At 34.7% G+C, this 14,025-nt stretch overlaps 1 protein-coding gene across 1 annotated transcript; it reads right to left on the reverse strand.

The window, feature by feature from the left end:
* Positions 1–12,128: 12,128 nt before the first annotated feature.
* LOC113234240 lies at positions 12,129–14,025 on the reverse strand (the record flags this gene model as incomplete). The annotated part of the gene is made up of 2 exons (XM_026469540.1): positions 12,129–12,797; positions 13,896–14,025. Coding segments are annotated over 2 exons (579 nt in total), but the record flags the coding sequence as incomplete, so codon positions are not given.

Genomic DNA, 14,025 nt, shown 5'->3' on the forward strand with positions numbered 1-14,025 from the left:
TCCCAAGTCAACCTATTTAAACGTAGTGACATGTAAAGGAATATGAAAAAGCTAAAACGTTGAATTTAAATTGTAATGTCATCGCAGCACTGTCTAATTTTGCTTGCTTCGCTGTCAGTCGAACAAACGAAGACTAAAGCGCGAATGACGCTCTGTATACGATTTTAACGCCCTATAAGTTCGGACACTTTTTAGCGCGAACATGACGTCCATATAATTGTAAGTCAATGCCTTAAAAACAAAAAGACCCTTCGCCACAGCCCTATAGATATATCAAATAAATTAATTTACAAGTAAATAAAAAAAAACGCCTTTATGAAGGTTACTGTAACCACGCCCTAAAACAAAGGAACGTCCTTTATAGCGCCTATGCTTTTAATTATTTTTAATTTTGTTTGTTAAATTTTAAAACAACACTATCTTATAAACGTTCCACTGTTGAGCACTGGTTAATTGACACGTCTTTGGAGAACCATAAAACTACGTAACCCCAAGCATGGTAATTTTGCAATTATGATAATATTTGTTATTCTTTTAAAAGCGAGCAATGCTCGGCATTTATCTACGTGATCGAATCAGAAATTAGGAGATCCGTAGAAGAACTAAAGACACCGGCATGCCCCGAAGGATTAGCAAGTTGAAGGGACGATGTAGCTCGTGGGGCAAAAAGTTCACTGGAATGGCCCCCTATTAGATGGATATCCGTCCTGGCAAGGGCAGCAGGTAACCGAAGAATGCACATTATTTGATTTTTAATCCGGGACTTAATCACATGTAAAACATTTTATTTACCTCGACGTTTCGGACGTATTGCAACGTCTATGTTCTCGAAGGGACTGAAGAGGCAGGTGTCAGAATCTACTGACCGTGAGTGTTATGTGTCGGTCTAGTGAGAACCCTATTGGACAAATAAATAATGAAGATCAAGTGCGGGTACCGGCTTCTTCAGTTCATTCGAGACCATGGACGTTGCAATACGTCCGAAACGTCGAAGTAATTAAAATGTGTTTTATACGTGATTAAGTTCCGAATTAAAAATCAAATAATGTGTGAAAATCGAGAGAGGCCTATGTTCAGCAGTGGACATATTCCGGCTGTTGGTAGTTGAGTTTCAATAGAGTGCCAGTGTAAAGGCATTCATTCATTCAATCACTAACGTTCGATGTTGCCTCACTAAAACTGCCATGGAAATTACTATGCGTATCTTAATTTTTATTTCGTTATCGACGCCTCCTACGTAAAGTATCGTATGTCGAAATTGCCAAGTTTACAGGGGAGTGTTTTAAAGTTCTCCGTTTCATTTGGCAAAGCTTGTTACTCACCTAGAGTGATCATCTAATAGATCATCTAACCGATATCTAGGATTTTATGATACTCAACGTGTGTTACGAGATTTGCCGAATAAAAGTGAGAAATCTAAAGTCACGTGTTATGCTTATTTCAGTGAATTCAGAACTTTAAAAGGCTCCTCTGTAAACTTGGCAATTTTGACATACGATACTTTACGTGGGAGGGGTCGATATACTGGTTCACTACGTTCTATCGAACCTCGCCATTGAAAAGCAGAATATCAAAAAATTGCAATGGCAGTTGAATAGTACCTGAGGTGGCAGACACGCAACTGAGGTGATTTAACATTAGCAGACTTGGGGTACTGATTTCTTACCACGGTATGAGTTCTTATCCTGCAACTGGCCAGTCAACCCGTGACCACGGCCCCTCCAATTATGCTCTACATCCCAAACTATCCATTAATACGAGACCGGTGCCCCGCAGTGAGACTTCTATAGGTAAGTGATGATAATGTCAAATTATATATTTTTTTAGGTCCTTAGGGTCTTACCTATTTCTGCCGCCATGCTGTAATATCAGCATTACTGTGTTCCGGTTTTGAAGGGTAAGGGTGCTGTTAAAGGCAGTGTTGGGCATAATTCAATTGTTCTGGCAATTAAAGATTGACAATTAATTAATTGTCAATTGCGAAACGGCAATTAACGATTGATCAATTGTTAATCGCGTATATCTATCTACAATTAACAATTAATCAATTTTCAATCTTTTCAATGTTTTTGATTAACAATTAAAACTGACAATTATGACAAATTTATAGGGCATATGGGGGTGGGTTAGGAGGCGGGTTAGGATTTGGGTTGGTGGGGTTAGGGTTTGGGTTGGGGGTTAGGATTATTTTTAGGATTTGGGTTGGGGGGGTTAGGGGTGGGTCACAAACCCTGACTCCACCACCGGCCCCCCAACCGGCCCCCTAACTCTTTTTAATCTTATTAAAATTAATCGACGCGTCGCAATTGATTTAATTGCAATTGAATTGATTTTTAATCTGATTGAATTTCTGATTGAAATTTAATTGATTAACGCCCAACACTGATTACAGGCACATGGGACTTGTCAACTTATGTCTCAGGGGGTCGGGTCATTTGATGTTATAAAAAAAAGGTTATAATTGTGTTCTTGTAACCGTCATTTTATATTATTTTTATTAATACAAAGATCGAACAGTAATAAGAAAAATATCCTTAAATTTCACTGTACTCGAACCAGCATATGTTGCCACACCGGCTGCCACTTTTACCAACATTGGTGTAACGAACAAGTCGTGCGCCCGTCAACCTAAGACATAAGTTGATAAGTCCTATGTGCTCGTAATTTAACTAGCACCCCTTTAAAACGCAGTAATGAGAGACTGGTTGGCGGCCGAAATAGGTAAGGTGGTACTTCTATAATTGTTTTTGTGTTTATTTATAATGGATTGTTTTCACAAAATTTAGAATATTATGGTTGTCAAGACATGACATTTAACAACAATAAAATAAGAAATGTACTTTCCAAAATTTTTCTATTTGCGATTAGGTAGTAGGCATAAAATGAGATGGTACAATAATGTCAGCCAAATTAGTAAGAATTCATAAATTTTAATTGACAATTTGTAAGTTAATTTATAAAATGTATTTAGCAATTTTTTTTATATTCGATAGTGTAAGCATTAGATTTAGCATCGTCGATTATTGTTTTTTTTTCTACATACGTACGTGTACCGAGGTAGGTAGACACTCTATAGACTGCCACCCTCTTTTCTCATCCTTTTCAAACACGCCCATTATATGATTGAACTTATAAAGAAAACAATAATCAACCATTTGTACAATATACATTGACTTACAAATAAATGGACGACGGGTTAATACAAAAACCACGAAAAAAATGTCCCAAGTCAACCTATTTAAACGTAGTGACATGTAAAGGAATATGAAAAAGCTAAAACGTTGAATTCAAATTGTAATGTCATCGCAGTACTGTCTAATTTTGCTTGCTTCGCTGTCAGTCGAACAAACGAAAACTAGAGCGTGAATGACGCTCTGTATACGATTTTAACGCCCTATAAGTTCGGACACTTTTTAGCGCGGACCCGACGTCCATATAATTGTAAGTCAATGATTATATATTATTTTAAGACTCGTGATTATTCACTTATTGATTATCCCAAATTACAGAACCTTAATTCTGCAAATTTTCTTTGTATTTGTTATTCTGCTAAAATCTAATTGCAATGGCAGTTCAGTCTCAATAATGTCAGTGATGCCATCCATTCACACAGGTTTGGTGTAAAACATCACACCGTTTCACAGCGCCACTACACATTCTCGCACCACCTCGCTATCTCGCACGTTTCTGGTGGAAAAGCAGCCTTATAGTGTTAGAGCTCCATCGATACAATCGATGATCCCGCCAATGTCAAGTTAAGGAAGACACGCGTTCCTTACTCAAAAACTATCTGGTGAATTTCGATAGATTTCTCAGAGGAGAATTACAACAACAGACAACATATTATATAGACTATTACAGAAACAAATTGTTGCTTTTTAATGAAAACCGTTTATTAAATCACTATTATACTATGATGATCCCAGTGACACTTCATTTGACGTTTGTCATATTGGTGAGGTAAGTTTGTCATATTGGTGAGGTAAAGTTGAGAGATTTTCAATGTACTTGATTTTTGAAGCACAAGTAGTTATAGTTTTATTATTCGGACGTATTCTTATGTGTGAACTATAATTCAAATGCAATTTCAATAGATATTGTAGAAAATTTCAAAAACATATATCATTAATTTACAGGTTTTAAAAAAATCATTCACACTGACATGTTAATTCATTGCCTGTTATAAAATTCGTACTTTAAGAATGAATACCCTAACTATACATTTATAAATTATCGAAAACTATTTATCGATATACCTCATCTCTAGCAAATGCAGTGTAATGAAGTAACCTTTACACGTCGTCGTAAAAATATTAAAGAATTTTTGAAAAAGAAATGTTTTACCACCAATTTCTCGTAAATAAAAATTGATTTGATTCAATTTTTCTTTAAATTAATGTATTTCCTTAAATAAAGGCTATTCATTTAAAAGCGAGGCTTATAAAAATAGTTTATGAAATACATAAATTAGTGCACTTCGTTACAAAGTTCTTTAGATTTTTATGAACTTGTTTTATGGTCGATGTTGCCTTACTAAAATTGCCATGAAAATTACTTTGCATAATATATTAATTTTTATCACAATTAATCAGCAATTTAGTCTTCGAATTAAATATATATTAGTTGACTACGCCGTCAACTTGTCAGTGAAGAACAGAATACCAAAAAATTGCAACGGCAGTTGAATGGCTCGATGGTTACCCACTGACCAACCACTCATTGACTGTTAGCAGAATACCAAACGTACCAAATCTCACCATTGACACTCTTTTGACAGGCAACTGAGGTGATTTAACATTAGCAGACTTGGGGTCAGATATCTTACCACGGTATAAGTTCTGCTACTAGCCAGTCAACCCGTGACCATAGAGCGTATAAAAAAGAAATATTGATAAAATAAAAATAAATCATACCGTGGTAGGAAACCAGTAATTAATGATAATCATTTGTATAACGTCGATTCTGTCATTCATATTTTTCAAACTAGACTAATTTGAGTCTACAGTACATTTTTAAACTAAAAAAAATTCTACGTGTTCTAAATATACTGACAAACTTTAATTACCACCATATCAGCGCTAAAATTCCTTCAATGAGCGTAGATTTTTAAGACACCTAGAGTACTGTAATAGGTAATATGTAGTGACAAGTTCCTAGCAGCGGGGCTTGTGCCGAAGCACACATTCGAATAATCTCGCGGTGCACTTGAGCAGGCCATTCATTATAGAATTTTATTTTTTTAATAAAAAGGTACACCAACAGCAAAACATATGCAACAAATAACATCACAACACATTTGAAACAGTGCTATCATAAATAAATATGCTCGTCAATTTATTATAGGCATATCGACTGTGAACTGGCAACCGGTACTACAGGATGAAGAAAAAAATTGTTTGCGTCATTTATATAGCATCTGATTTGAAAAATACATAGTTTTTCAATATTAACACATACATTACGTATTTCTGTTTAATAAACCAGATGCTATATAAATGACGGAAACAATTTTTTTCTTCACCAGTAAAGTCAATGTAAAGTTGTCAAAATTTATATAGTACCGGTTGCCAGTTCACAGTCAATGTACAACGTTTACCAAGAACTATCCTTTAACCTTTTCATTGCCACTTACAAAAACTAGTTTCGTTCCCTAGACACCCAGTCTAGCGATGTGACATGTTATGAATTAACATCTTATATTAAATCAATTCTCCTAAGTCAAAGAAGAACATAACTGAACTTAAAATTCAAGTATGAATCCATAATTAACTAGAATACACAAATAACACAAGGAATATCTTATTATTTGTTTATTAATTTCAATAGAAAATGAAAGGGTTTTAAGTAGCTTCAAATTTAAAATCATTTTTACAACCTATAGGTAAAACTATAATAATAACGTGACTCCTCTACGAACATGCGGGAGTTGAGTAAACCCAACATGTTGGAAGGTTTAAAACTAAACTTGTCAGTATTTGGACTAACCTAATTAGTGTATGTGTTCGACAGAATCGACACTACGGGTCGTATTCCAGAACTCTACTCAATGCTCAAGTCAGGATTTGAGAAGTCTTGAGTATGATTTCAAGCTCTGGAAATACGACCCTACGTACATATTTGTTAGTTTATAAGCAAAAAAAGTATTACTTATTGCCTATTAGAAATTAAGTAATTGTTCTTGTATAAAAAAATCCTCTACAGCCTTTTGCAGCTCACTGCTGGCCATGTGTCTTTAGAAACTGTTTAAGGTCTTTAAGGACATCATTTGCGATATGTACGCCGAGATCGATTTTTAATAAAATTTTGATTGATTGAAATAAATAACAATGATGGATACGCTTCAGGGTATTTACGAGGTTTAAAACTTAGTGAAACAAAAACTTCATACAAAAGGCTGTTATACGGCTTCTGCGTAATTGAATGACAAAAACCCGCGAATATATAAAGAGCGACCCTTAGAGTTTCTTGCTCCTGGCTTACGAACGAGCAGTGGAGTTTAATCAGTATGACAATTTCAAGTGTAAATTGCAAGTATATCAAATCAAAGGGTTATTTGTATAAAACCAACCATCTTCGCGGGTCTACATTACTAACATCATAAACAAGAAACTTTACTTACACGACTTTTTACAAAACGTAATAAATTTATAAAAAATAAACTTTAAAGTTTTTGTTGTACTTACTATCAGACAATTTGTATATCTGTATTTGGTAATAATTAGTATAAAAATGGAAGTAAATTAACTTGCTATTCCGCGAACCCAGTGAAGGTGAAATCATGCAATGTAGCTGCAGCGTGTCGGGTATATTTTTTGTGGTGGTTTATAGATTTTATTAATTTTATGCGGGTAGTTTTATTCAACACAAGCGCAGCTATTTGCTCGATTTAACCTTCTCTGGGTTCGCGGAGTAGCGAACTTCCATTTTTATTAACTTGGACTTCCGCAAAGTAACGCCTGAATCTATTAATTAGTGGTTTATGCAATCGTTGCATAATGTGGATTCTTAAATTATGTAATGATTGTATACAATATTTTTTCTTCGCGTAAATTAAAATAAAGAAACACATATCGAGTTCTTAGGTTTTCGCGATTGTTACACATAGGAAATGAAACTATTTTTCCGGATTTAAATCGCGTATCTTTGTTTTTTCAAACCCCACGTTTCGGGCCCTTTACAGGTCCCATGGTCACGGTTGACTGAGGTGGTACAGTCTTCAACCAGTTATGTCTAATATTGATGCAAACCACCCTATTTTTTCACTATAGTTACAATAGTTATTAATTAAATACAGTATTTAACCATGTGACGTGACCATGGGACCTGTAAAGGGCCCGAAACGTCGGTTTGTTTGAAAAAACAAATATACGCGATTTAAATCCGGAAAAATAGTTTCATCTTCTATAGAAACACAACCAATATTGAAAGTATATTTTGTTAAAAATCCACGATAACTCTAACGAAATCCGAATAAATGCTACAAAGCACAAACCACAAACCAAAGAGAGTGTCCGCGATTGGTCAAGTTCCACTTATATTTTAACCAATCAGGCGGTAGTAGAAGTTTGAGTGGCGTCATATTTGATATGAGTTGTTTGCCTGCCAAATGGTTACGCTGCGCCTTTGTACCAGTCTAAGCTACATTTTGAGATATTGTTTAATAAAATAATTTGAATTTTAATAATTTCACAAATTTAGTGATGTTATTCGGTTCAGGAACACAGTGACTCGTTTAAGGAGACTATTTTAATTAGCAAAAATAATAAGTTATTTTTTTCAGTTCAATGGCGAGTACCATAGACGGTAGGATTTTGGTTCAGAACTAATTTTGAAGAAATAATTTTGCTGCTGAGTGCTTTCTTTTGTTACCACACAGAGTTATCAACGTTTAGAGCGATCTATTTAATTTTTTTTTTGTCTGAATATGAAATCAGATGAATTATTAAGTCATGGAATAAAGGTTGTTTGTGATGTTAGTAATATAGTCCCGCGAGGTTGTTACTTGTTAGTATTTTACGAAAAACCCTGTATATATACGTATATAATGTTTTTGTTTACCTTTCATATATTTAATAGATAAATATAAAAACTTGCCAACGTGGTTTTATACAAGAACAAATTTATAGTTAAGATACTCAATTATTATTAATTATAAGTGACCTATAGCAATATCTTACCTATTTTATAAAAATAAGTATACTGTTATGTTCTGAAATCTTTTCAATTTATTTGTTTTTAACTTGACCTACTTTGAATAAGTAAACTCAAACCTCTTAGAAAATTTGCATTAAAATTACTTATACACAATGTCCAAGTATATTATTATTATTCAAAGTGGCCCCACAGTTGCCATGCTGGACTGGCATTCAGAGTTCACGGATTTGATTCCCGGGGCAGGAGAAATAATTGTACAGTCTGCATTTATTTCTCTCGTGAGTTTGGGTATAATTTGTGGTTGTCTATACCAGATTTAGTCTGTTGAAGCACCGAATACAAATTTTCTATTCTAAAATTTGGTCTTTCTGGTATTTGGGCATTTTAATATTTGGACATTTTTATCTTCAATTACCATCAAGGGAGAACAGATAAACCTATTTTGAATATAAAATAACTAACAAGTCTGGAAGCCTTTTTTGGCGTCTCAGGTTATAATTTGGTCAAGTTTTAGATAATTTAGAAATAATAATATATCTATTTTGATTATGTATTATTTACATTATAAAAAAAAATTATAATCCTTAATGATTAAGTACTTTTAATGTTTAAATTATAATAATGAAATAATTACCCCATTAGACATCGTAATTGTCGAAGTGACTTTTGTATTGTAGGTGATTTTTGCAAAATTTTTCAATTTTCTACAATTTTAAAAAAACGTGTATGGTAGTGAGAAGTTTTCATAGAACAAATAAAGTGTATTAAAATAAAACATATGTTTTATTTATGGGTCCTTAACAAGATAAGCGACGTCATACAATGGTTACCAGGCGTCCGGATAAAGCCGGATATTAGGCTTTCTGGATACATGTCCGGCCTAATAAAAAAATATTCGGCTTGTTATAATAATAATAAACACCTCTGAGTTACTTGTCATTTATGTGTAATTTAATTTAAAATTTACTATAAGCTTTTCGGTGAAAGAAACCCTCGCCTGACAGGACACCAGGTGGGGCTACAGAGTACGCCTTTAATCCACGAAAAAAAATTCAAAATTCTATTTTTGTCAAAGCAGGCTTTAAAATTAAATTATATTAAATCGAAATTAGAGATTTGAAGTTTCAAATTTAGATATAAGATTTTATATTTATTAGAAAGCCCATCTCGTAACGTAGACCTCCAACTTGTGCCATTCGTCCATGTCCGCAGCCGGTTGTGGGTGATGTCGTCCCTCCAGAGTCGGCGCAGCCTACGATTCAGTTGTGGGTACCAGTGGAGCACTCTCTCGACGCAAAAGTTGATTAATAATAAAGTCTGATTTATTTTCAATGTTATTGTTATTTAATTCGAATTTAAGATATTTTGATATATGTTTCAAAAACGCTCTTTCCCCAATTTTCTTTTTTGAGGCTCGTTCCCACCAGTACTATTGAGAAGTTTTATTATAGAACTAGTGGGAAAAAATCATTCCCAGTAATTACATTGGCTTAGTTCTATTATTCTTGAAAGTTAATTTAATAGACCTACTCAAGAGAACTAGTGGGAACGAACCTTTTTTGATATATGTTCAAAAAGAGAAGGTTTGTCTGGAGCAAATGAAAGTCCATAGTCTCTGTAGTAGTATCCTACCCCGGTGGGAGACAGGCGTAATGATATGTATGTATATTCAAAGAAGCCTGGTTTCAAAAACATTTTTTGTTATCTATGACAAAATCCTTGTTTCCAACTTTTTTACCCAAATGACCGGTTAAAGCGGCTAGTATGCCCGGTTATCCGGTTGCAACCATTTATATATAGTACTCGTAGAGCACCTTGTGAAAGCGTTCGTCTAGAAAAGTACGGTGGTACAACGTTACCTATTTCTACCGCGTGATTTATTCCAGCAAATTAATATGGTCGAGTTTTTAAAATTGGACTAGCCAGAAAAAAGTATCTATTTAGTCTGTTCTAGTCGCAATAAACTATATTGAGTCGGTCCGCCGTTCAGAACTTATAAGGGTGTTTTACACAACACAGCTTAGATCTGATTATACTAAAAAAAGTCGCGCTTTAGTCGGTTCTAGTGGCAAAAAACTAGATTTAGTCGTTACGTTTTGAAGTTATTAAAGTGTTTTACTGTCCGCGCTAGAATATGCTTATTCCGGCGGCGCCATTTTTGAATCTCGAAAACCACTGCCCCTTGCTTAGATTTGATTGCACCCAGAAAAAGTCGTGAATTACTCGGTTCTTGTAGCGTAGTTTTCGAATTAGTCACTCTTTTGTTTAGAAGATATCGCTGTTATACTGGGAAAAACAATTACTTCACAAAATATCGACTTTGAAACAAATGCAATTGAAATTTCAATTCTTATGCATACCATTTATTAGGTAATTTTTAACAGATGATTCCACATTTCATGTTTTACCTAAGTTTGAAAATGTCATTTTCTGTGAACATTCCAGATAATTGGTTTTCGCAGTACAACGACGATATTGGATATTCAATTATATTCATTGATAAGCATTGACTTACAAATAAATGGACGACGGGTCTAATACAAAAACCACGAAAAAAATGTCCCAAGTCAACCTATTTAAACGTAGTGACATGTAAAGGAATATGAAAAAGCTAAAACGTTGAATTTAAATTGTAATGTCATCGCAGTACTGTCTAATTTTGCTTGCTTCGCTGTCAGTCGAACAAACGAAGACTAAAGCGTGAATGACGCTCTGTATACGATTTTAACGCCCTATAAGTTCGGACACTTTTTAGCGCGGACCCGACGTCCATATAATAGTAAGTCAATTTTGATAAGGTACATTTAGGTAGAAAAAGAAGCGCACTTGTTCGTACCGTCATTTGACATCATAAAAAAACCAAGTAGCAGGAATAATTCGCAACAAAGGGATTTCGACTACCATTTTTTTTAATTGCATCAAGTGACCGGACGGACAAGGTGTGCGCCTGATAGTAAGTTAGAGCTTTAAATCCCAAAGATCTGGGGGCACTTCCACTGCACCCGTCAACCTGAGACATAAGTTGACAAGTCCCATGTCTCTGTAATTTCACCATGGAAATTACTATGCTTATTTAAATTTTTTCTCGTTTATTGGTACATTACGTGCCATCGACTCTCCATTAAAGAGCAGAATACCAAATAATTGCAATCGCAGTTGAATCGTACTGTGTCTGAAGACCTGCTAAAGACAACGGATAGGGGTGGCTGCTGGTTACCTAGCAGTAGTCGGAAATGACATTTTGCAGAAATAACGTTAGCTCGAATTTTCATAACCTCGAAAGTAATATCGAGTTCTTAGGTTTTCGCGATTGTTACACATAGGAAATGAAACTATTTTTCCGGATTTAAATCGAGTATATTTGTTTTTTCAAACAAACCGACGTTTCGACTGCAGTACTAATTAATATCTTTTAGTTTATTCTAATTTCTATTATTAATTAATAATAAATTGAACTTATTAAAAATTCATTCGATAAAATAATTTGTAAAACTTAAGGTAGCGTAAATTGGAACGTTTTCTTTGTAAAATTAAAAATAAGGTATTTAATTAATAACTATTGCAACTATAGTGAAAAAATAGGGTGGTTTGCATTAATATTAGATATAACTGGTTGAAGACTGTACCACCTCAGTCAATCCTGACCATGGGACCTGTAAAGGGCCCGAAACGTCGGTTTGTTTGAAAAAACAAATATACGCGATTTAAATCCGGAAAAATAGTTTCATTTCCTACTCGAAAGCAATTTTGAGAGGAAAATGTTTTTTCTTTTAAACTTAACCTAATCGTGTCTGCGATAAACAACCAACATATCCTGAAAGAACAACGGTTTCGTTATAATTCGGTTTTCGGTGCAATGAAAACTCGATCAAACGTTATTTCGGAAAAAAAATTCGCATAGTAAAGAAATTTAACACCAGTTCGTTTCTTTATTTTATTGATTTTTGTAGATAATTTAATGTAGGGGTGCACGAAAGAAGCCTCCGCCCCGCATGACGCATCATCCCTTTTTCTATATCTGGCGCAGCCTGGACAACAATCGGCGAGAACCTTACAACGGCAAGCATTACCGATAAGAAGAATGTGAATTCATATCTGATGGCAAGATGTGGTAAGGGGTCCTTAAGTCATAAACGAACAATTAAACAACCAGATAGACTTCGGTAGTGTGATCTTAGTTCATATGATTAAAAATCAAACTTTAATTTTCTTGCTAACATGCTCGTTCTCTTCCTCAAACGCAATGTCTTCCAAATCTCTCTTCAAAGATATTCTACTTTCAATATTGCTGTCAACATTCTCTTTATTCGTCTTCTTACCTTTTCCTTTACCCTTTTCCCTGATTTTTTTGTCGTCACTATTATCTGTATCTATTACCCCATTTTCCACATCTTTCACCCCATTTTCTGTGTGTTTTACCTTATCTTCTACATGCTGTGTATCTTTTACCCCGTTTTTGCTACTAGAATTATCTTTTACCCCATTTTTAAGGTAATATTCCTCGATCTTGTGGCTATCATCTCCATTTAAAGGTTCTAGTTCAATGGTGTCATCTAATACAGTGTTCTTTGGTTTTTCAGCTTCTTCGTCCTCGTCGTCGGAATGAATAACATTATGTTTATTTTTTGCTTTTGATGTACCTGCTGCAAAATAAAGATTTTTTTATTAGAGGACACATAATGACCATTCAACTCAGCATGACGAATAACCTAAAACTGTGGTGCAAGAAAATGGTTCAGCGGCATTATACACCGACGACACTTAGATTTTAGATACAATTTTCGTATTCATGTATGTTATTGTATTTGTATGTATGTATATATGCATTTTTCCCATACTAATACGGTTCATTTTCCTTAGGTCGAGTGGCAGGGACACTGGCTTTATTTCAGAATTATTTTTTTTAGAAACGAAATTAAGGCTATTTGGAAAATGTATACCGTATAGTATAAATGTCCTATTTAGTTCAGTTCATATTAAAAAAAAATCATTGGTATACGTAAAATACCTATTGAATACAGCGGTTTTCTCGTAAAATTTCGAGGTAAGTTTATGTTTTTTTTTGCATTGTGAAAAAATGTTTAGAAGTCGTGCTTTCACATAGTATGGTAATCGCTGTATCAATCCTCAATTTTACTGTATACTTTTTCCAAAATGACTGATTCAAGGAGGATGAAGGGTATAAGTTGGATGGAAAACAAAACCAACGAGGAGGTATTGAGAGTGGTGAACAACAAAAGAACGATCCTGAATACTATAGAGTATAGACGAGGGAAAATGATTGGACATATGATACAACCTCTTTAAGACCATTTTGGAGGGAAAGATCGAGGGGAAGAGGTCGACCTAGGCGCAGTTACATAAGGAGGTCAAGGAGCTGGCTTGTGTAGTAGAGAGGACTGGAAGAGGCTCCACCGACAAGAGTATAACTCTTAAGTTTCATGATGACGGTGATTGATTCAACACTTTCACTGTTACCAAACCAAAACCAACCACCAAAAGCTACTTGAGGCCCTCAAGTATAGTCTTACTACGCTTGTACTATTTCTAATTGTAAATTGTTAACTCAATAAAACCGCATACTTTCCCCAATTCTACGTTATTGAAATAAAGAAGACCCCCGACTCCCCGAAAATTACTAAGACACATAACTTCATGAATACTTATATAGCAACAAATACGCTACGCAAAGTACTCCGGCTTTGCAGACGAAGTCACGGGCACCAGTTAGTAAATTTTACCTGAACTCCCGCTGTCCTGATCATCAACTTCCACATCCTCACTCTCACGGCTTGGTTCTTTGTTCAGGAAGAAGTTAGTGATTGGTCTTTGCCATTTTGGTGTCTCCCTTTGACAGACGGCGTTGCCCCC

This window comes from Hyposmocoma kahamanoa, unplaced genomic scaffold (assembly GCF_003589595.1).
Source record: "Hyposmocoma kahamanoa isolate Upper Pololo Valley unplaced genomic scaffold, ASM358959v1 82, whole genome shotgun sequence".
NCBI classification, from domain to species: domain Eukaryota; kingdom Metazoa; phylum Arthropoda; class Insecta; order Lepidoptera; family Cosmopterigidae; genus Hyposmocoma; species Hyposmocoma kahamanoa.